The sequence below is a fragment of the Macrobrachium rosenbergii genome, chromosome 3 (genome assembly GCF_040412425.1).
Source record: "Macrobrachium rosenbergii isolate ZJJX-2024 chromosome 3, ASM4041242v1, whole genome shotgun sequence".
Lineage (NCBI taxonomy): Eukaryota > Metazoa > Arthropoda > Malacostraca > Decapoda > Palaemonidae > Macrobrachium > Macrobrachium rosenbergii.
In genome coordinates, this window is record NC_089743.1 from 24,358,414 (window position 1) to 24,382,822 (window position 24,409).

Genomic DNA, 24,409 nt, shown 5'->3' on the forward strand with positions numbered 1-24,409 from the left:
CAACAATATTAATTTTAAAATGTTTCATATTACAATTAACAAAGATGAAAAGAATAAGACATTTGTCAGATTTTTACTCTGCAGAGGGTATCAAAACAGATTAGTACATGCCTCTTACCCATAAAAGCCTAAATAAATAACTAAACTACACCATGAGTACTTCATATGCCAACTTATTCTGGTGGTGGTGGTGGGGGTGTGGTAGGGGGTGGCTCTGTAGGTAATGGTGGATTAGAAGCAGTTGAAGGCTGTGGTGGTGGAGGATGTGGAGGTCCATAAGCAGGAGGAGGTGCTTGTAAATAAGACATAGGGTCATGGGGATGATGTGGCATAGGAGGATGATAGGGAGGAGGAGGGTAATTGAAATTGGGAGGTGGAATAGGTATTTGAGAGTAGAACTGTTGATAAGGATATGGTCCAGCCTGGACCACTGGCCTAACAGCCATGTGATGAGAACCTCCAGTTGCATGAGAGAGAGGAGGAGGTGGAGGATGGGAAGCAGTTGCTGACGGGGGAGGATGATGAGGCTTAGTGTATTTGGAACGTTTTAAGGATGAGTGGTAATGATTATGTTGATGATGATGCACAGGAAAGTGGCTCTGCTGCTGCTGTGGATACTGACACTGCTGAGCAGCAGGGACAACGTTAGTGGGTCTGCATTGACCTCCACCCACCTGAGGGGAATTGTGAGAGGATAGAGCATCACTTCCGTTGCGGGACATCTTGCTCATGTGAAGGTCACCTCCTGGACTGTGGTCTCTCCTACGCTTCTTAGACTCCTTGTCAGAACATATCCGATCCCGACTGATCCTTATTTTTAAAGGGGCAGTGGGTGTGTCCTTATTCAAGTCGCCAGCTGGACTGCTCTCCGGTGAAGTAGAAGTGCTACCAAAAAGGTCAGGCTTTATGCGATTTTTTTGTATCTTGAACTTTGGGATTCCAGGTGTGCTACCTGGAAGTGCAGTTGCTGCAGCAGGTGCTGAAGAAGCATTGACCCGTAAGGGGGCCGCTGGTTCTGGAGTGTAAAGGACCTTATCCTTGGCAATAGTAATTCTAATTGGAGCACTACCACCGACCTCTTCACTGGTTCTACTACGCTCTTTATCTCGATCCTTATCTTTATCTTTCCGTTTTTTGTGCTTTTTATCTTTCTTGTGCTCCTTATGTTCTTTATGTTCCCTATCCTTATTTTTGTCTTTTTCTTTGTGTTTATGCTTCTTCTTTTCCTTATGCTTATGATGGCCATGTTCATATTTAACCTTTTTACCAGACTGATCTGCCTCCGGCTCTTTTACTATTTCTGCTCTTGGCCTTTTGAGATTCAAAACTGTAGGTGGCTGACTATTCTTCCACTGTGTTTGATCTGATGATGCCACTGCTGGTACAGAATGTGGAACTGGAGGTGCTTTGGAGGTAGTATTTGCTGTAGAGCTAGGAGCTGGATTAGGAGCTGGATTAGCAGCAGCAGCAGCAGCAGCTACAGGAGCAGTTGTGGCAACAGTAGATGAGGGTGCTACAGTAGTGGCAACAGAAGGACCAACAGTTGTGGTAGTGGCAGTGGTTGTGGCAGCCGCAGCTGCTGCAGTGGCTGTGGCAGCTGCAGATGCCTGACCAGCCTGTGCAGCTTGTTCACCCCAGACTTTAACAGGAGTAGCAGGATCATTTAGAGCTGTTCGGTACTTAGTATCCTCTAACTTTGTCACCATTGGTACTAACTCGGCTTCGGTTCTTTCACTATTCTTCCTTTCACTGTCTCTGGACCTTCTACTACTATTACTACTACTGCTGGAGCTTTTTGATTGCTGCTGTGAAGTAACCTGTGGCTGAAGGGCAGGTACTGAGCCATTTGTGGCACTATGATGGTGCCGTGAATTATGATAGCTTGATGTGCTTACACCAGAACTTTCTGATACCCGTTGCTCAGCATTACTAGTCACAGCACCATGACTTGTTGGCAGCTGGCCATGATTACTGGTTTGTTGTTGGTGACAGGAATGAGGTGACCTGGTTCGTAAATGGGGTGATTTATTAAGCTTTGGATGAGATGTCTGGGGCACTAGGTTTTTATCAATCAACCCTGGTATGTCAGTTTTACTTTCAGAGTCTGAATTATCAAACAGGTCTTCAGGTGGACCATCACTTAAATTCAAGAAAGTAGTATCATTCAAAAAATCATTTAGTGTAAATTCAGTATTGTCACTATTATTGAATATAGTATTGTACTGTGGTTTAACATCCTCCTTTGGTTCAGCTTTCACTTCAGTCTTTATTTCATTTTTCACTTTCACTTGCTCTTGTTTTATCTCTGGAGGTTTACGCTCTGTAACTTTTGCTTCAATTTTAACACAACTTTTTCTATCCACTGCAGAATCTAAAGACTGTCTAGATGGTTTTATGTCTAACACGTGCTGTTGTCTTAAATCAGACACACTAGGCTTAACATCATGTCCTGCCACCCGGTTATCTACAACACTATTACTATTACTACTACTAGTCCTACTAGATTTATCATATCTTTCACTATCACTACGCATTACATCCCTCCGTTGATCGGATCTGGAGGCCTCGGAAGGAATTCTTAAGGGGTCTATCGGCTGTTGACTGTCTCGTGATGACAGGCTCACTCCATGACTGTGAGCTTTATGGTTACTACCCGTGGATTTCACTGGTTCAGGATGACTACTCCTTCCCATGCTGCTTTTCCCACTCTTGGATCGCATGGGGATTGATGGATGCAAATTAGCATGGGATGAGGCAATTGTCTGAACAGTTGATGGAGGTGCTGAATGGGATGAATGAGACGTTGCTACAAGAGTGAACTGTTTGCTGTCACGAGGATCAACAAGATCCCGGTCACGCATTTTTTCTCTTTCCCGGCGTTCCTTTTCCCGCTTCTCATTGTATTCCTTCAAGTTGTACTTTTGGGGCTGCTGGTGCTGATGGGGCTGAGGAGGTTGCCCCTTGACACCTGAAATGGTTCAGTTTTGTTAGTTCCTTCCTTGTGTTACATCATACAGATGATACATAATTGTTACGAAATACTGTACCTTAGTTCCTTGTAAAGTCTTTTGAACAATAATTACAAGCAGAAAACGAACATAAAGAAATAAGAAACAAAAAGTACATACTGTTCATTGAGTTATACAAACCCAACTTAATAATCTATATGCACAAAGATCAACTACAACACCAATACTGTACTCTTGACAGTTATTCTTGTTCTGCCTAAAAGGTGTTTACATCTTCAAGGCCCTCACCTTAGGGCATGAAGCCCAGATCACAACAAAGCATAGGGTTGTGTATATTTGGAACTCTCCCACAGGCAAGATTACAACAAAGCGTATGGCTGTGTAGACTGGGAACTTACAAATAGCTCGAACAAAATTAAACATCTGAAAAGTTTTGAGTAATTTTGCTAAAAACAATCAATTACTGATGAAGCTTTGAGATATGTTTTATAAATATCATACATACGAGAATGTAGTTTCACATTTTTCTTGTTAGATTCATCCTTTTTGTACATACTGATTGACCTCAATAGAGTTAAGTCTTCAAAGGGGTTCCTTTGGTGAGGATGCAGTAACTAGCAATGGCTCAAGTGGTATTTTGTGATATCCTAATACAGTCATACCCCGAATTTACGCAAGGTTAGGTTACAGGCACCTGCACGCAAGGCGAATTTCCGTGTAAGTTTGGCAGTCTCTAAAAATACCAACAAATGCTTATTTCTAGAATTTAAACACTAAATGTGACCCTAATCATGCTACCAAAAGTATTACACTAACTTTTAAGTGAAATTAAAGTTATTGTAATTTCAGTTAAAAGTTAGCTTATACATTTCCCTTAAAAAAAGAAATAAATGGTTGACATAAAAATATAGGCGTGTGTCAAGATTAGTATACTATTGCTCTATCTCCCCCCATTCCACCGATCTATTTTTAGAAGTCTTCTCAACCTCGTTTATAAAAACTTCTTTATTCTGTCTCTTTCTCTTTGTTCTGAAATGCTCTGTCTCTATGTTTAAGAGAGGTGCATTTACAGTTTGTAGACGGTACAGGTAAAATTAGATTAATTTAAAATTATCTACTGTACAGGTAAAGACATACAGAGAAACAGTAATAAGTTGCGCTAACTACGAACAAGAGAGAGAGAGAGAGAGAGAGAGAGAGAGAGAGAGAGAGAGAGAGAGAGAGAGAGAACAGTTGTCATTACTTAAGAGTGAAATTTTTAAGAATTATTACAGACACACAGAGAGAGAGAGAGAGAGAGAGAGAGAGAGAGAGAGAGAGAGAGAGAGAGAGAGAGAGAGAGACCTTCTAATCAGCAACACTTCCCCTTCTTGTCATGTTAAAGTGACATGCCTGACAGTTTTGCCTTTGAGCTTCTTCACAAAAGATAAGGGAAAGCTATCTGTTTGTTTAAAATATGTATCACATACAAATTTTGTAATTACAGTTATATTTTTATTATTAATACTTAATCTTATTAATCTTTGGAAATTAGTACTTACTAGGAAAAAAATCTATTATACAAAACAAATAATCATATACATGTACCATAAAAATCATCCCATAAAAATTCATCTGAGAGAGAGAGAGAGAGAGAGAGAGAGAGAGAGAGAGAGAGAGAGAGAGAGAGAGAGAGAGAGAGAGAGAGAGAGAGTATTACTTTTATTTTATTTAATATTATTTAATTTACACATAAAAGCTTTACAACTTACAAATTACATACAAAATTGAACAAACACTTTTGCAGGGTTTCTCAGCATTCACAAATGTTCGCGTGTCTGTGAACTTGCACAACTCGAATCGTGCAAGTTCGGGGTATTACTGTAATCATAATTCATTGCAAACGTCAATTCTCAAGGAATATACTAATGTTAGATCCAAGATACTACAGATATGTACAAGAAAAATTATGGCACTGTTAAAACATAGAACTAAAAACTATTAATATAAATTTATAAGTATTCTTTTACTAAATCCTTGATGTAGTTATCATAATGGTCACATGCATACATGTCTGCAGAAATAAAACTTTTAAGGTGTTTCTCTTCACTGTCAGACTTCTTACTCTTAAAGCATATACATCAATCCCCTGATTATCCATTTTCACCTCATATGATGCTCAACACTAACCGGAGGCCTCTAGAAAAAAAAAAAAAAAAAAAAAAAAAACACACACACACACACACAACCAACATCCCTGTTCAATGATTGTGTTGGAGACAAAGTATGTACGCAAGAAGGCACGATGAGGGGGATTTTAATCCAGTGACTTCATCTTCCCTGGGGCCAAGAACTCTGGTGTTGGTTGTTAGAAGTTATGTCATGAGCTAGGGCTATCAGATGAAAAATATCCTTTGAATAGTCTAGGGCTATCGGATGAAAAATATTCTTTGAATAGTCTAGGGCTATCGGATGAACAATATTCTTTGAAAATAGTGTAGGGCTATCAGACGTAAAATATTCTTTGATCGTCAAAAGTGGGAGACTGGTGACCTGTAACAAGCTGAGAGATACTATATACTGCCACTGATATTAGCAGACAGTAACATTTAAACACTTTTGAGCAAAACTAAACCACTGGTATACATTACACTCACATAAAATGTCTTCTGTGGATAACAATCCTGATTCCTATGTGCTGAGCACAGATGTGACTCAGTCTGGCAAAGACAAAGGAGATGCAGGATTTACCTGGCAATTCCTGATGCATGCAATGAAGGACTCTCAAGGAATGGTCACACAATGGACAGCCAAACAGCCTGACTGTTGATAGACAACAGTTTACTTATACATCTAAATTACCATTCAGTACTTTTCTACCCCAATAATGAACTATAGCATATGTAAAAACGAGATGAACCCACTAACCTGATTAAACTCTATAAATTAATTATTTCTCATTAACAAGGAAAAAACCAGCATAACCAATATAAAAACCAGACTGGGATGTGGGAGAAAAACACGATAATTAGAAAAAAAACCTCTGGCCAATGTAGATATTCATGATTTGCAACAATAAAAAAAAATTAAGAATAACGTAAAAAATTAGAAGAAACATGAGTCCTGCCCAAGAACTTGGCCTATGGTACTTGATCAAGTCTTGTGAAAGATAATAGTAGGATTTATTTTGTGGAGAACACAGAACAGGTAAATATGATATCACGGAACAAGGAAACTTGAACCCCTCCCCAAAAACAAAGGGCTAGCATAAGTTGTTATTTTCAGAGGCAAAATGGGAGAGTGAAAAGTGTGAATGCTTTGGAGCTGCACTTGGTAAATGAAGTAAGAGTGATTTTTCAAGCTTAAGCACTACTAGAACAGTTCTACAGACCTTAAGGCATCTTATGATTAATGGGATCTAATGAGCAACCTATTCTCAGCTCTCTTGCAAGATTCAACCATCCAGACAAGCATCAATTTGACTGAAGCAATGATAAACCTCTAAGACATAAGTTGCCACAAAATTGTACTCACCAGGTTTGGCATGCGAGTTATGATCATGGCTCCTTGACGATATAGATGATGAGGTGCCAACAGCCAGGCTTGACCGTGATGAACCAGTTGATGAAGAAACAGCTTGGCTACTCTTGGCTCTGTCCTCTGAATGCTGTGTAGCATTCATTACCTTCTTCAACCGGCTAGGAAACTTGTCTAAGATAGCGAGGAACTCTGCTGTTAACGTCTCCAGAAGTTCATGGGTGACGGTCTTGTCTACGTACCAAAACCAGTCTTTTCCTTCTGAGACCGACTGAATCTGAGAGAATTTGAAGATGGTTAAAGTAATGATTACAATAAAAAAAATTAACAAAAACTTTGATATTTAATAGGAAAAGGGGAAAGAGTAAGAAAATACATTTACTTATGTAATTAAACAAGCAAAAACCATTACATACCAAAAAAAAAAAAAAAAAAAAAAAAAAAAAAGTAATGCATTCGAAAATGAATTTTAAAAGTAACTTGTATTTTTCCTGGATATACTAACCAAAGCCTTTAATAGAGGAAGCATCTTTCAGCACTAACAGGAATCAGTCATTGAAAACTCTGCAACAAGGTGGAGATGAGGAAGAGTGGGGGAGTATCCCACTATTGCCACAACTAACCAACTACCATAGAAATGCCATATTTCTAGTTCCCTATCAAGCAATGGATGTCACAAATCCTGTCAACTCCAACCCATCTGGTGAAAAAGGTTGACCAGAGTAGTAAGTAGGACTCTGGATCAGAGAACCCTCCTTTATAGAGGGTTGTTTATGCAAGGAAAAATTCAGAGGACTATGAAATATCCCATAAGAGACTGTGTTGAAAGGCAGTTTAAAAGTCAATTGTGGCTATTACCAAAAACACTGGCATTCTCAATTTGCTGGGTTTCATTAGTTAAAGGAGCGAGAAGCGCAACAGGAACAGGTGTGTGAAATGACAAATTTTTAAGGCAATTTGTATTCTTCCTAACATATAAACCTGAGGTCTTAACCTGCAGCAAGCTGGAAATCCAGTTGTAAAACTGGTAACTGTTACTATAACCAATCTTGCAAAAGTTTTATGGCCAGCTGGATTTCCAGCTTGCTGAAAATTAATCCTTTATGTAAAGACCGAGGGTTTGTATTCGTGTAGCAACAATTGAGTAATTGTTATATATTGGTCAGGCTGGGTGTTTATTCACCTTAGACCAAGCTGAGCATGTGGGATGTGTAAGCCCTTCTCTATAGACTCCTTAGAGGCATAAGGAGAAGGGTTGTCTCTGGCAACCACTCTTCCCTATCGTAAGCTCTGTCAGAGGTAAGATGATCACCACCTGATGGTTTAACACCTCTGCTTCCCTCCCCTCCCAAAAAAGAAGCCCAACTGGTCTGCTTATGTGAGGTCTTGAACTTTCCTTTCTTCCACCTATGCAGTGGAAGAAAGTCCAGGGACAAGGGGAGGAAGTTGACCTTAACAATGATGAAAACAAAGAACAAGGCAGAGCAACCCTCTTCCCTTTCCCTTTGCTAGTCTTACTTGCCTTACATACCAAAAGGCTGTCCAAGGCATAAACTGAAGACAAAGTTGCATCTACTGGAAGATCTGCTACAAGAAGCACTACAGCAACAGATGCCTTGGGTGAAGAAAAGCTCAGGTGTAAAGTTGTTGTTCTCCTCTGCCAAACTGTTGCAGAAGGGTGTGAAAGATGGGCTATCTGGTATATTCAAGGTAGGCTAATCTTATGCGTACTTGAAAAAATATTTTCAGATGAGAAAAGAGGGTGAGGTAGTTGCTACAGGAGCACCTTCCTCAGCAATTGCTTCATTCCCAGATGAAAAGGCATGAGAAAATTTAACGGGACTAGTGGTACCTCTCCTCAAAGGGGTAGTATTAGCAGAAAGCGGAAGAGGAAGATAAGAAGGGGGCAGAAAGAAACTTGAAGGATTCAAGGGCATGTTCCCCTGACAAAGCTGGCGAATGCCTCTTATCCTTCTTCCTCCTCTTCATAAACCTACGGCAAATCCAACCTACAAAACTCCTTACAAGAAGCCCTAATGCAGGACTTTCCCCTACAAGAAAGATAAGTATGTGGAGCAGTTGATCCAAGAGACAAACTCCCCACAAAAGCACCCTTCGCAATGACGTTGCTCAAGATTTTTCTCCCAGAGGTGAAAAAACAATTAGCATGGCAACAACGCAAAGACACACACACACACACACACTAATAAACAGGAATGAGCAGTTACTAATCCAAGTGTCTTAACCTTCTGCCAAGTTTTCAACAACTGATTCCAGCTTGCACTGAAAAGATACTGTATACTATATAAAAGTTGATGGTTTGTATATATATATGTAGCAACAAACACTGCACAGGCATAGACTTCCATTCTGCTTTTCTGTAATTTTCATATGTGTATTATTGCTGTTTTGTTACTCTTTCCCTTTTGCCTACCTAATCCTTCTAGTCTACACTAGTTTCTTTAGATCAATGTGATTGACATAACCTGTCTATGATACTCTATTCTATTGCTCTATTCCTATAATTTGGTTATCCCTCTGCCAATAATACAGCAAAATATACCACTAACCAAGGTTTTCAACCCAATAGTTAGGATTTTAGTGGAATTTACCAAACAGCCATACAAACATGAAATAAATCGAGATGGAAAAACATTAGAAAATATACCTTAACATGAAAAAATCAAGATGGAAACAACACATTAGAAAATATGCCTTAACTCAATACTTTGCTCAAACACAAAAAATGCACACCTTGCTTGTGCAAAATAAATTGTAAGTACTAAATAATGCACTTGTGAGCTTAGTTTAATGAAAACAAAGGTTAGTTCAAAAAATAAATCAAACTTCAAGATGAACAAGCTTTAAATTATTGTTCTCTTGCATGAGTTTTTATATTAAACTCATATTGAAACTGTGTGTTCTGGGTTAAACTTTGAAAAAGACTCCAAGTCAGGCAAATATGAAACTTGAAAAAGGCTTAGGAAAATAGCCATTCCAAATTGGATCTTGCAAAAGTCCCCAGAAATAAGTCAGGCATGCATGACACTTAAAAAGTCTCATGATAATGAGCAAAATGAAACACAAAAATGTCTTAGGAGAATAGTCAACGAAAGATGACACTTCAAAAGTCCTGCCCATAAATACTGTAGTGACGTGTAAATGAAACATGAAGGTCTTAAGAGAACAAGCAATAATGAACGCGATCTTACCTCATAATGGCTCCATGTGCAAACAATATATATACAAACACAGGCAACTACAGTCGGCTTGTACTGGAGACACATCGTGGTCATGTGAAGACTGTGGAGAGAGATGAGCAAGGAATTAATACAAAATTCCTGAAAAATAATCTTAAAGCCAATATCTTCAGTAGAAACCTTAAGGTGTCTTGATATTGTGACAATCTTTACAGTAAAGTGAGCAAAAAACAATCCATATTGGCAGAAGCTGAGAAGTCCTGCAGCTGGAAAATGACTGTTAAACCTAAAGAAAAAATAAAAAGATGCAACGTAAAGACATAAAATATGCATTTAATAATAGTAAGACCTCCACAGACCCGTTAAGCCCATAATAACCTCTACAGCTTGCCTTAACCACAGGGGAATCATCATCAGATGTGCTTAGATATGTTACATAGGCAGATTTGTTACCCAAAAGGATTTACCAACTCTAAAATGGTTCACTATGAAGTCTTGCAAATTCCAGCTTCATCAGATGTGAGACTCAAGTGGTATGGTTAAAAAGCTTTGTAACATCAGTGGTATGCCTAAAATGCTTTATAACATCTTTGGTTTAATATTCTCTACACTCACTGGAATACTCCATTCTCTTTCCAAAGAAATATGTCAAATTTACCAAAAATCTGTATTTTTCCTAACATACAAACCTACATCATGTGACTAGGAGTAACTTAGGCCCGCATATGCAGATGGCTATGATAGACTTACTTTGAAGAGCAGTTCTAGCTACTTAGGAGTACACAGGACCAGCATCCTCAATTTGTGAATACTGTAGTTGGAGTGGCACTGTGCCATAAGTTTGCTGAAGGAGGGCGTACGGGAGAGATCGAAAGTGAAGGTAGGCAAGAGGAGGGTAATTAGAATCACATGATGTTGTAGGTTTGTATGTTAGGAAAAATACAAATTTTTGGTAAATTTGCCATTTGTTCCAATACTGATACAAACCTCAAACTATTATGCGACTCGGAGACTTATAGAGAGGAGGGAGGAAGATCTCTCCAAAAAAAAGACCACAATTATCATGAAATGTTACAAGAAAAAACCAACTTTCAAATTAAAAATACTCACAATTGCAAGGTCGCCCATGAAAATCTAAGGAATGTGATGGAGCTAATCTGGTAGCATGTGTTCCCACAGAGCTAGAACATCTTATTATGTGAAACATCACCTGCTGGTGTCAAGTGGTGTTACGAAGTACGGACTGCCCTAAATTCCAACCTTAACTCGCCAGTACTAAAGAACAGTCTTGTGCGTTGATAAAAAGATGGTCTGATCTGCGGATGTCCCAATCGTACAAACTTCAGACAGGTCTTGATCTGTTTTGGGACAGTACTGGGCCAAACTGCAACATTCCAGCTCGAAATCTCCTATCCACAAAATCCTTAAGGGAGGGTCATAAGCAACATTCCAGCTTGATCGTTAAGCAATCAAACCGTGGGTCGTGACAAAGGGTTCTGAGTTTTCATGATGAAGTCTGGAAGAAATTTAAAAGCCATTGCTGCCCAACCACGGGTATGCGTAACCTCATATGAGAGGGCATGAACCTCACCTACTCTTTTAGCTGATGCCAAAGCTAGAAGGAACACTGTCTTTAAGGTCAAGCATTTCAAAGCCCAGGGAGAACAACTTTTCTCAAAATGTTTTATCAAATCTGAAATTTCCCAAGATGTCGACAATTCTATGGCCCTCACCTTAAACACTTTAGAGAGGCCTGCCCTAGCTTTTTACACCGAAACAGAGAGGTTTCTCTCAAGCCTAAGAAAGAGAAGGAAATCAGCTACATTTCTTAAAGTTGTTTTGAGGAGATGTAAATTCCTTTCACTGCACCAATCCAGTAAGACTGTCCACTTTCCTTTGTAGAGTTTGAGGGAGGATCTTTAAACCAAGCTGGCAATGACTTTTGCAACTTTTCTAGAAAAACCTTTCTTTCCGAACTGCTCAATAGTCTCCAGCCATGAAGTTGGAGGGAGTCCGCTGATTAATGTAACCTGCTGCTGTGTTCTTGTTTTAGCAGATCTGGTGTTATGGGAAGGCATATTGGGGTGTCTATCAGAAGATGTAGAAGGTCTGTATATCACTCCACTTGAGGCCACTTTGGGGCTACTAATGTCATCCTTACACCTTGGGAAATGAAGCATCTGTTGATCACCCTTCTGATCTGGCTGAACGGGGGGAAAACATACATGTCCAAGTTGTCCCACCAATGTTGAAAAGCATCCTGCATGATGGCTCTCTTGTCTGGGACTGAAGTGTAGTAAGGGTAATTTGTGATTCCGAGATGTTGCAAACAGATCTGTTGGGGGACCTACCCACAATCTGAAAAAGCTGTTCGCTACCGATTGATCCAAGGAACGTTCTGATCTCATTATCTGGTTCAAACTGCTCAGGGTGTCTGCCACCACATTCTTCTTCCCTGGAATGTACCTGGCAGTCAGTGTCAGACCCTTGAGTTCAGACCATTCGAGTATCTGAATTGTTAGCCAGTTCAGGTCACAGGACATCATCCCCCCGTTTGTTCAGGTAGAGAGACAACAGAGGTGTTGTCCCTCATAATGACTGTGGTCTTCCCTTTCAGGTACTGTTGGAAGAACTGCAGAGCTAACCAGGCTGCCTTCATTTCCAGGACACTAACTGCATTCCCTGCACAAGATTCTTCCACCACTGCATATCTTTCCTGTTCCTCTCTGACACTGCAATCAAGTCTCTTGAACTTTCTTTATTTCCTTTCTGTTCCTTTAACTTCCATTAGAGAGGGCAAATGAGAGGTCTGCTCCTAAGTACCAGTTTCTCCAAGGATACCAGGTGTCCGATAAGTATCCGCCAGTTCTTTACAGGTTGGAGCAGACTGGAGAGAAACTTTTGGGAAACTTCCAGAAACTTGTCTGACCTCTCTTGCAACGGAAATGCTTTCAGTGTCTACGTGTCTATTCTCATTCCCAAGTACCTGATGTTCTGTGTTGGGAATCAATCTGATTTCTTGAAGTACACAAGAATTCCCAGAATCTTGCACATTTCCAAGATCTAGTCCCTGTCTTTCCTGGCCTGGGTTGCAGTTGGTACTAGAATCAGCCAATCATCTAGGTATCTTCGAAGATGTATACCTCTCCTGTGAGCACACGCATTCTGAAATTAATTGAAAGACTTGTGAAAACTTGGGGGGCTGTCGCCAGTCCGAAGCAGAGCGCCCTGAATTGATAAGTTCTCTTCTTGAAGACAAAACGTAGGAATTTTCTGGAGGAAGGATGAATGGGAATTTGGAGATAAGCATATAGATCCATGGAGATCATAAAATCTCCTTCCCTGATTGCTGCTAGAACAGATCTGGGAGTCTCAACCTTGAACGGAGTTACTCAAAGATATTTGTTCAGGGATGAGAGATCAACTACTGGTCTCCAACCCCCTGATGCTTTCTGTACCAAAAAAGGTGGCTGTAATAACTTGGCGACATTTTCTTCACTCTATCTACAAACCCTTTGTCCAACATGTTCTGAACGTCTTGGTGAAGGGCATTCTGCTCGGGGGAGTCTTTTCAGTAAGAGGGAAACTCCAGCAGGACTGGTGATAAGAGTGGTATCTGCTGGAAGGGCAGGATGTACCCTTTCTTTAAAGTTACTACTGTCCAAGTCTCTGTACCGGCTCTCTGCCACTCTTCCCACACAGCACCCAACTCTGGTCTCATGAAGCAGATGGGGAAAGAATCCTTCCTCATCTAGTGGATCCTCTTGTTGTTGGCATAGTCTTGCATTTTCTGGACCAGGTGAGACTGGAGGAACGGTATTGTGGTCTTCCTTCGTCTCGTTGTCTACTCTGGATTGGGTACCCTGACAAAAGCTCAGACGAAAATGAGATCCCAATGGTTTAGATTGCCCACCTGGTTGCTAGAGCTGAACGGTTGTCTTCTCGATGATGATCTGGCAGAGGAAGATGGAAAGAAGTATCTGGTAAACTCTCTCTTGCCTGCAACTGCCTGAGCAAGCAATTCCTGGGCAAAATAACCAGAGATATCCAACAGAGGGCTATTTCTCAGATCTGACCAGCTGTCGGAAGAAATCTGCTTTTGCACGTGCACCTAAGATACTCCTAGTCACATGATGTGAGGTTTGTATCAGTACTGGAACATCTGAATTTTCTCTTGCCATAACCAAAATGGATTAAACCACAGTATCAAGTACAGTGTGTGTGTGTGTGTGTGTGTGTGTGTGTGTGTGTGTGTGTGTGTGTGTGTGTGTGTGTGTGTGTGTGTGTGTGTGTGTGTGTGTGTGTGTGTGTGTGTGTGTGTGTGTGTGTGTGTGTGTGTGTGTGTGTGTGTGTGTGTGTGTGAGTGTGTGTGTGTGTGTGTGGTGTGTCACAATTTCTTGATGGTCTTCAATTAGCAACTACAGTGTGTTACTGGAGTCAGAGCTGGTAAAAATATACTGCCTACAATTTTAGGACATACTTCATATTTACATCTGATAATCTTTAATGGCATCTTTAGTTTACTTTCGCTTCTTACTTTACTGTATATACTTTTGTGAACAAGACAGCAACTGAATTTAATATTTCTCAGTTTATAACTGAGAAATATAAAATCTACAACAGCAAAACTATAGCCTTTGTTCCCTATCTTTTCTAATAATTATATAAAAGTATAACTACATGGATAGATACTTTAAACCTTATATTTCTTATAAAATTATATATGAGCTAAAACAGTGTAGCTACAACCTTTAAATACAATCTTTCTTAACAATTATATAAAAACTAAAGCAGCATGACTATAGCTTTTGAATCCAATCTTTAATAAAAGTTCTGGATGCTAAAAAGTACCCTAATAAATAATGTTGGCAGTGATGAAGTGCCCTGCGTGCTGTGTGCTTTCAATCAGTATAGGACATATAATAGGTGTGACTTCAATGACAAATTGGATTCAGGTTTTGTATACTATTTCCATAGCCCTCATAAACTAACAAGACTGATTTCTTGAAAATGTATGCCATGCTTATATACTTTTTCTGTTATTATTATTCAAAAGATAAACCCTATTCATATGGAATAAACCAACAAGTCTACAAGACTAAAATAAAAGATTCTCTGGCATACACTGTATAGCACTAACTTTGACCATAAGAATGCTACCTTGCAAGGAATTAGAAAAGCTTGTACTTTACTCTGATCATTAATACTTTACATATCTACAAAATAAGGCATCCTCTAACTTTTATAAAATCTTTTACAAATAAACATTAACAAAATCAACCTCACAGTGTATGGGTATGATGCAATATAAGGGAATAATTACCATATAAATATGTTTCAACCTTTAAATTTTGGAATTTTCACTCAAAGTACTACCTAATAAACTACAAACCCTGCCACGCCGGCCCCCCCACTTTTTTTTTTTTTATTAAACCTTGACTTTCATAAGAAGTTTTATAATTATGGAAAATGTCTATCAACAAATTCAGGGATCATTTTTTCCAATAATGTATTATGGTACATCAAACTCGCACTTGAGAACAATATTTGGTCTCTTTCTTTGGCCATAAATAATGTATCTAAAAATTACAGATCACCTTCTATGGCTCTACAATCAACTTCTCTTCCAATGAAAAATAAGAATGCTACTAATGAAGTACAGAAATACTTGTATTATTGCATTCTCTTATATAAAATAAGCAACAAACAGCTACATAACATAACACAGACCTTTATATGATGATTCCCAATAAGTTTTATAGCTTGCACTATTGCAAAATATTGCAAGCCAAGCAAGCTGTTGCACTTTTGAATTACTTATTCACCAAAGGGCTGCTGCACTTCTGCTCTATCTCAATTTCACAAGTCACACACCAACATTAGTTGAGGGAGGGTGCCCTAAAGGGCTACTTTCCCAACAGGACATTTTAAGCCTCAAACTGAGACAGAGAGAGAGAGAGAGAGGAGCACTAGCTAGCCCTGTGGCATCAGCAACAAGGTACAGTGAGCCCTTATACCATTTTTACTCTTCTTGTTTCCTCCCTCCTCCTCACTCCATTGATTTTCTCTCTTTCTACAAGTCTTCTGGGCAATGATCATACAGACAACTCTTTATAATGCTAAACTGCTCTGCCTCTTTCTTCAGCTCTCCCAATTGGCATTTTTCATGATATATCAAAACTGCAAAAATAGTTGCTGGAATACACTTCTTAAAATTACAAAAATGATGTACATACCAATGTGTTATTAGTAACAAAAGGCTGTTAGCCTACCTTCACCTAAAAATCTGATTTCTCCCAACAAGACCCACACATGCAATTGAAGCTGTAAGACAATCCAGAATCCACAGGAAAGGAAAGAGACAGACAGAGAGAGATATATATATACATTGAAGTAAATATTCCAGCAAACAATTACTCAGCAGCTGTAAAAATCAAATCCAGCAATTTGGGATCAGTTGAGCAAGACATGGTGATTAACAAATAGAACAAAAACACTTGAAGTCAAATAACATAAAAATGCCTTAGTATGTATTAACGAAGTCAATCTATATGGAAATACATAATTTTCAACAATTATACTTTCAATATCTCAACAACCACCATTTTAAAATCAGGATTCTGGATTGAATCTTGTAAATTTCCCACCACCAAATATTAAAAACTGCCTATATCAAAACCTTAATTTACAATGCAACTTCTCATACACAAAATACAATCTGCTAGAACTAGTGTTAATTTGTTAGTCTAAAGAAGTTCCAGGGGCAAAGAATCATGGCCACACCAGAAGAAATGAGGTTTGAGCATGAAAGATAGTAATAGGTTCAAGTATCTCAGTTAAACTGTAGATGTGAGAAGAATTAATGGTATAACAGGATAAGATGATGATACCATTTTCAATGCACCGTAACTTCCTTACCTCAAAATACCAATACTATTCAAAATCCTATAACTTGTCAGTATGTTAAATATCTGATTGCAAAATCTTGAAAATATTTATCTAAATCCAAAACAGGATGATCAGTTAGCATGAATCTCATCCATAAATCCACACTCTAATTCAATGTATAATCATAATGGTAAGCAAGACCACACATTTAAATTTCCAAAGAACTTCATATTTTCAAGAACATATCTAGTTGAATCAAAGTTACTTCATCTAAAAATACTTTACAGCTAATTATCTTTATGTTATCAAAACCTTTATAAAAAGGCAACCATCAGTATCCAATGGGTTGCCGAATATCAGTATAAGTTGCATAACATCAGTTACTGGTTCCAAAACATGTGACCAAGTGTTTAAAAGAAAAATTAAAATAATAACTGCCTTAAAAAACAACACAGGCACCCCCTATAAGCCCCTGTAATGTCATTAATAGCATCATCACATAGAATTACAAAAACAAACTTAATAATTCAACCTTTTTGCAGTCTAATTAAAATATACATTTTACTTTATACTAATATATAATGTAAATAACACCCAAAACCACTCACCATAAAACGATCCTATGCACCCTACAAACAACTAAATAACACTGCTAATAATGTTGCTGACTGATGTACATTTGAGTAAACCAGCGCAAAGTGACTTTTATTTTTCCAATTATTATTATAAAAAAAGTGATGAGGTCAAAACACACAACCTTAAACAATTTAAGGCAAGGCGTGACTATATTAAATGTAAAACACTGACAAGGACTGCTCCCGGCGATACAACTAATAAAGACCTTGAAGGATACTAAGACCGAAATATTAATTCCATTTAGTCTGGAATACACAGAGCAAATGCCTAGTCACATCAACCACAACTACCAGTGTTAAAACAACCACCCATGGGCATGACTACAATCATAAGGTGCAACAGTGATACAGCTGCTGAGCTGTTAAAAGTGAAGATGATGTGGGAGCAGAAAGAAGAGCAGTAGAGCTGGTGATCTGCTTGACAGCCTGTTAATAGAGGTCTGAAGAGACTGCCTCTGTACATGACATATAGAGTTGGGGCCCACTGAAACTTGCTACCTTTAAGTATTTACAAATGCAATCCAGTGATAATAACCTGGAAGTGGCCATAAAATATGAGGTTTGGGCCAGATCTTTGGTGGCTGGTGTTGGTGTGCGCACAGCAGCAACGTGGCACCAAGAACACAGCACATGAAGTGGGGTGGATCCGCAGCCGACCGCCCCCCGAGGGCAGCCAACCACCGGAAAAAGAAAAGAATATATTTAGAACATGTTCCTTATATGCATAAAATTCCTTAGCTTAAATTACTCACCAATCAGCATTAACAGGATTCCATAAAACATCTACTACTATATACAAACTTTAATAATAGAGTTTCTGGATAACTGAGTCAAGAGTTTCTGAAAAATAAGCAACAATTTTCAGTAATATCAACTTGAAATGTCTTGAAATCCACACTTTACAATAAGATTATAACATAAATATACACATGACCAATACCACACTATGGGGAAATCTTTATACTTCCCCAACTATGCTTCAAGATTTTTTTTTAAATTCCTTCCAAATACCACATTCATCTTTTTTATTTTCTTTTTTTATACCCGAGTATGGGTAACAAAAAATATAAGCAAAACTGAAAACCATGTTCACCTTGACTGGTCAGAATCATTAAAACAGAAATAAAGAAAATTTACACTATCAAGCACAAATGACCATAATTCACCACAATTCTATGATATACTGACAATTAAATCTGGGAAATTACTAAAAATTACAGATGTCTTACCACTCAATGTTATCATCTGTAACTTTCCAAACCTGGCTCTGAAATTAGTCCTGGTTAAGTATAAAACTTAAAATCATAATTAGGGTCAACTTCTCACCTGTTCACTTTGGTCTCCACTCATCTAGCAGTGTAGTTTTTTAGTTTCCCAAATGGTTTTGCTCCATTGTCAAAACCCCCCCCAAAAATACCCTTGGGGTAAATCCTAGAGGATGGAATTATGACTCATTGATGGTGCTAAAAGTAACAGGTTCTATATCCTGACCTTGATGGACTTCAACTTATCGCATATGACCAACTCCAAAAACGTATGTAAATGTCATACTTTACACTTGACAGAATAATCTGGTAAGCATGCTACACATACTGGACAGCTGAAACCAATGTAATGGAAGCTTGCCTGTTTCAACCTGTATATGTACATAATTTTCTAGGATAACACCCACTGTTTTTTCCCTTGTAAACAGCCTCTTCATGTCTGTGCTTATAAAAGTACAGTACAACAAAACATCAGTTGTTTTCAGCAAGAACTTCTCAAAGAAACGTCATGCTAACTTGCTTCAATGCCTGTTAACAAAGTAAACTGCTTTGTACAAATCACTGCAGAAAAAAATTTCATGTCAATGCCAAGGGAAATGGATAGTACAATGTTCTTCCTTCAACACAAATACACTGTGAGAAAAATACAAAGTAATGGCAACCCTCAAAAAATTAATTACATTGGTTGCACAGCTACATGTATACTTATGTCTGATGTAAAGCTGCACCTTAAATTCAGATAAAATGCAAGTCTTGCACTGGCTGTACAGACCTAATGTATCACTGTAACCATAAACTTCATCCCAAAACTTATCCTAAGTCCAAATAGTTGGTAATGAATTAATTCACTTACAACTTGGAAACATAGAATAAAAAAGTACAAGTACAAAACATTACAGACACATGTGCTGGACAATATAACCATAATTGATTTTCAAGATACCTTAAACTGCAAAGTAAGAGATCATAAAATTAACAGTATCAACAGCAGCTATTTTTTCATTCATTACCAAACCTGAAAAGTAATACTATATATTTTTTTTACATGCAAACCTTACTCAAGAACCATTGCAATATGACTGAACATTAAAACTTAAGCCTATATCCTTGTCTACACATATATTACCTCTTGCAGACAGAGGATAAGGCCAGGAAAAGGTAACCTTCACCAACGAAGCATTTGTTCCACTGTAGAAGATGGTTACAACTCACAGAAATTTATCTCAAGAGTAATAATGGTGTGAATATTTTGCCCTCTGTGAAACATTTACAAACTGAGGACAAGTCTTCAATACGAAGAACTACAAGACTTCTCATTTGAACTTTCTGTAAAATATAATTATTTTAAATATACTCTAACTTATTACAATTTGGTAATAGAGAAGTTCAAAACTAGAATTGCTCATTTTGTGGTATAAAACATGAATTCAGATGTTCCATTAACAGCTAAGACAAAACCAGCACACAACACAGTTCTACGTTTGACAAAACTTTCATTAAGAAAGCAACAAAAGATATTTTTTCCTAGAACATGTTTTTCCTAGCATTATCAGGTACCTTGACCAGACCACTAAGTCCCTATATGCTCTTTTAGTGCCGACCTAGAACGTGGTATTTCAGGTTGTTTTGCCTGGACTTCAAAATGCAGTGGCCTCAAGTTCGAGCACAACAGATATCAATGGCAAACTTGACCTTGCTGTTTATGTGATTGGAGAGTTTGGGGAGCCCTTAGGTCTTCCTGGTGAATCATTAGCAACCACATATGTCCAGACTTCAGAAAATTGTGCACCAGTGCAACTGCCTGTCCCCTGCCTCTTCTGCTCATGAATGGCCTTTAAATCTTTAATCTTTCTTCAACATCTAACAAGCTCAACGTTCAGAACATGTAAATGACATTCAAGTGCCATGAGTAGCCGAGCAGTCACACCCTCATATCCTTAGCTGACTCACTCTGCTAACCAAATTTGATTCTTCTTGCATGACACCAATATAGAGTTCTAGTATACTAAACTCAAACTAAAATCTACATTTAAATGCCTTCATCTGAATGCCTAAGGACTATGGGGTGATGGTTAACAAACTCTACATTTAAATGCCTTCATCTGAATGCCTAAGGACTATGGGGTAATGGTTAACAAACTCCTGATGACAGAAGAGGGGCCACTAGCTTGTCAGTATTTCAACTACCATTTATATTTATATTCAATCAGTAAAATTCAAATAAATCTTCTTTTCTGAATATAAACAAATGAGTGGTTCCACTATGCATTACTACCCATGGTTTGCATGCAACAAACTTTAATTAACATCAAGAGAATAAAAGTCAACTTGGACTTGTGGTGGAACTTCAATCAAAGGTAACCTAGCCCATACAGTAATACAACTAGGCCACATTCAAACTAATTTATTTTTGATACTCTAATCAGGAAGAGACTGTTACAAGTAAAAAAAAATAAAAAACAAATTTAAAGTTACATCTTAAGAAAACTGTTTAAACTACCCCACAGGGCACCCCTTGACATATGCAAGTTCAGAGAGAGGTAAGACTACAGGAAATAAAAACTAAAATTTAAATTACATACAATGAAAAATTTGTTTAAAAACAAAATGTGGTTAGCTGTTACAAAGGTAAAGTGGTATAACACTAAGCTTTGATGAAGAAATTGTCAGGCCTGTATAATTATTATCTAATGCTTAATGTTCAGTACATATACTGTGTTGTAGGGGAATGGTTAACATATACTTGGTGCACAATATTTGCCTTTTTTTTGTACAATCAAGTATGCATAAAATATGAAAATTACAAATGTGTTATATATTTTATATCACTCTGCATGGTGTTTAAGGGGCTTCAATGTTATCATAGTTCCTCATTGGATGGGTGGGTAACGTTCTCAGCTAGCACTCTGCTGGTCCCACATTCGATTCTCCGACCGGCCAATGAAGAATTAGAAGAATTTATTTCTTGTGATAGAAATTAATTTCTCGCTATAATGTGGTTCAGATTCCACAATAAGCTGTAGGTCCCGTTGCTAGGTAACCGATTGGTTCTTAGCCACGTGAAATAAATCTAATCCTTCAGGCCAGCCCTAGGAGAGCAGTTACTCAGCTCAGTGGTCTGGTCAAACTAATGTATACTTTTTTCAATGTTATCATGTGTCAGGTCAAAGAACATAACTCTCATGCAGAGAAGTCACTGTATTGCCTTAATTCTGTGCAAATGAAATTCCAGTCACACTAAATGCATCCTTTCTGAAAACACACACACTTTCTCTCTCCATCCTCTGTGAGCAGTCAGTTTCAGCCTCCCTTTACCATGTGATAAAAATATTCAGCCACATTGATAACACTGCCTGCAACAATCAGTCCCACTGAAAACACAAAATACTTTGACTACTCACAAGTGGAACATCCTTAACCAAATTTAGCTAAAGTAGAGTGACATCTCTCAACCCAACATTAAGAATGGCAGCAAGTTCCTGCAGCTATGTTTTAGCATCAAACACCATGATTTAAAATTTTATTGGATCTTCATGATTTTTATATTTTGCATATACCTGTACTATAATAATCATATAAAGTGTTCAAGTCAATTGTGCTAATCTTGTGATGAAAACTTATTCTTTGTCAAAAGCTAGTTTGCAGCTGTTCCAAATATATTTATGAAAAATGCTTGTAACAATTGAAATCCATGCACAACAATGATTATTTTATATTTTTTGCTGAAATTTAGAGTGCTTTATTTTTTGTTTCAAGATTTCCATAATATAAAAAAATCACAAGAAAATATAAATAAATCTTAGGAAATACCTGATCTTTTGAGGGGGGAAAAAAATTACTGGTGATGACAGCCTTAAAACATGTTGTAAGCAAATTTAGTATTTCATTAAAGAAAATTTATGTTAAACAAATCTCTATAGAAAAATAGCAACTTTATTCATTTTTCCATTTCCTTTACAACTTTGGCCTATAGAGTAAATTAAACTTCAAAGATTACTGTATGCTTACATATGTTTTATTGAAATAAAAAGTTGCCTTTGAAACAAGTTACTATATAGTTAAATAGTAGTGGTACCTCAACTTGTTGGACTTCCAAGTTATTGGATACACCAGAGCCTGGATAAATGAAAATCATATTTCATACCTCAATGCAGTAAGCCGGTACGGAGCTAGACTAATAAATGCTGATTTGAACATGACTGATACCCGTTCTGACAAATCTTGTAGGGTGGCTTCTTTCTTTCCTTGGAAAATGAGCCATCAGGCCTACTCTATCACATTCTCCCACGCACTAAACATTAGCTAATAATCTGCCTTTTATATAAAGAATATTCTTATTTGCAGGCCTAAAACAGGTAGATAATTTTCATAATTTTGCATGGGGCAGGGCACATTCATTGACTACATGTTTATGCAAACACTGTATGTTTTCCTTACTGTATGGGATTTTCGAACTGTGACACTCTGCCAATCACCTTTGATTCCATACTGACTGTGAATGAAGCTTAATACCGTCCATTTCAAAAAGCTAAGTGGCAAGTTTTTCATTAAAATGCTGGGTTACTATGTACAAAAATATGTACAATATATGTTGTAACTACAACTAATACTTAAATATATTATATGTATTAGGAATAAAATCAGATACTGTTTACTACTTTTAAATGATATTGATTCATATTGTATTCATATTTCATCTTACTGTGTCCATAAGGAGGTAAAGACCTGTTTCACAAATGACCAAGCAGCTACTGAAGGAAGAGGGAAATATAAAAGTAGTTACATTTATGCATGAACTACTCAACTGCTTTTTAGGTGTGATTTTAATTACTTGAATAAAAAAGTTTTGAGATGCAACTACTATACATAAAACTGTCAAACTGCTACGATTGATTGATTGGTCATGAAATTTAGGTCTTGAACACCAAGCACTGGAATCCATCACGATTACTCAGCGCAGCAATGAAGATGAAATATATAAATTAATGATGTGATTGATAATGAAAAGGTGAATGATAACATACCGTACTAGTAAAATTCAGTGTTAAAATATAAATGTAAAAAAATAAGAATAATAGATAAAAACCATAAAAAATAAATATATATAAACTTATATATTTAAAATATATAATATATACTTAATGTATAAAATAAACATGACAAACCTTTAATAAATATACTAAATTGTCTCATTAAAAAGATCAGATTCTCTCAGAAAACCCATAAGGTTATCTACCAAGTACTGTAGACTTTGATTCTTAGAAGAAATGAGTTAAGATCATACTAAATGCTACAATGCAGGGTTGCAAACACGATGTTAACCAACATCCATTATCACAGATCTGGCCATAAAGGAAAAAAGGAAAGAAAATGTTGCCTGGCAATTAAATTTCAAATGCTTAATCAAATTAGAAAAAGTATTAGTAAAAAGTATCCTGATCTTGAACATTGATAAAATATACTTGCCAAGTAATTACATAGCTATACTTTCTACGCAATCGATAGCTATACTTTCTACGCAATCGGAAGTTAAAAATTTGAAGTTCGTGGTAGCGATTCAATTGTTATAAGCATAGGGAACGACCCCGCCCTCAGTCGGGGAATGACAGCTACAACAAAACAGAAAAATCACAATTTTTAAAAGTAAATTGCATTTCTCCTAACTACACAAACCTGATGTCCTTTGCATTAGTAATTACTTATGGCGAAGCTGGACACGGCCGTGAAACTCTTGAACAAGGTGGTTAGGCAGTAACTACTGTCAGGTAGGAGGGGAATACCTGCCTGCCTAGAAGTAAACATTCCAGTTTGCCTTTCGGCCCAAGTTAGGAATCTGAATGAGTCTCTTGAACTGACTGGAGTTCTGCACACCTGGGCTACTCCTGGTCAAAAGAGCGAGGAGTACTGTGCCTCCGAATACTGATCGGAGTGCAGGA

The 24,409-nt window shown here is 37.6% G+C and overlaps 1 protein-coding gene across 2 annotated transcripts in view; it reads right to left on the reverse strand.

Moving 5' to 3' along the window:
- LOC136853284 (cyclin-T2-like) overlaps positions 1 to 24,409 on the reverse strand; it is a 50,390-nt gene that overhangs the window by 2,366 nt on the left and 23,615 nt on the right. Inside the window, exons 4-7 of one of the 2 annotated variants that reach the window (XM_067128648.1) lie at positions 17,744 to 17,789; positions 9,698 to 9,788; positions 6,483 to 6,762; positions 675 to 2,968 (exon numbers count right to left, since the gene is read on the reverse strand). In XM_067128648.1, coding sequence (XP_066984749.1) covers positions 675 to 2,968; positions 6,483 to 6,762; positions 9,698 to 9,788; positions 17,744 to 17,789 — 2,711 coding nt within the window. The remainder of the gene's footprint in view (positions 1 to 674; positions 2,969 to 6,482; positions 6,763 to 9,697; positions 9,789 to 17,743; positions 17,790 to 24,409) is intronic. The other variant, XM_067128655.1, reaches the window with a different exon arrangement.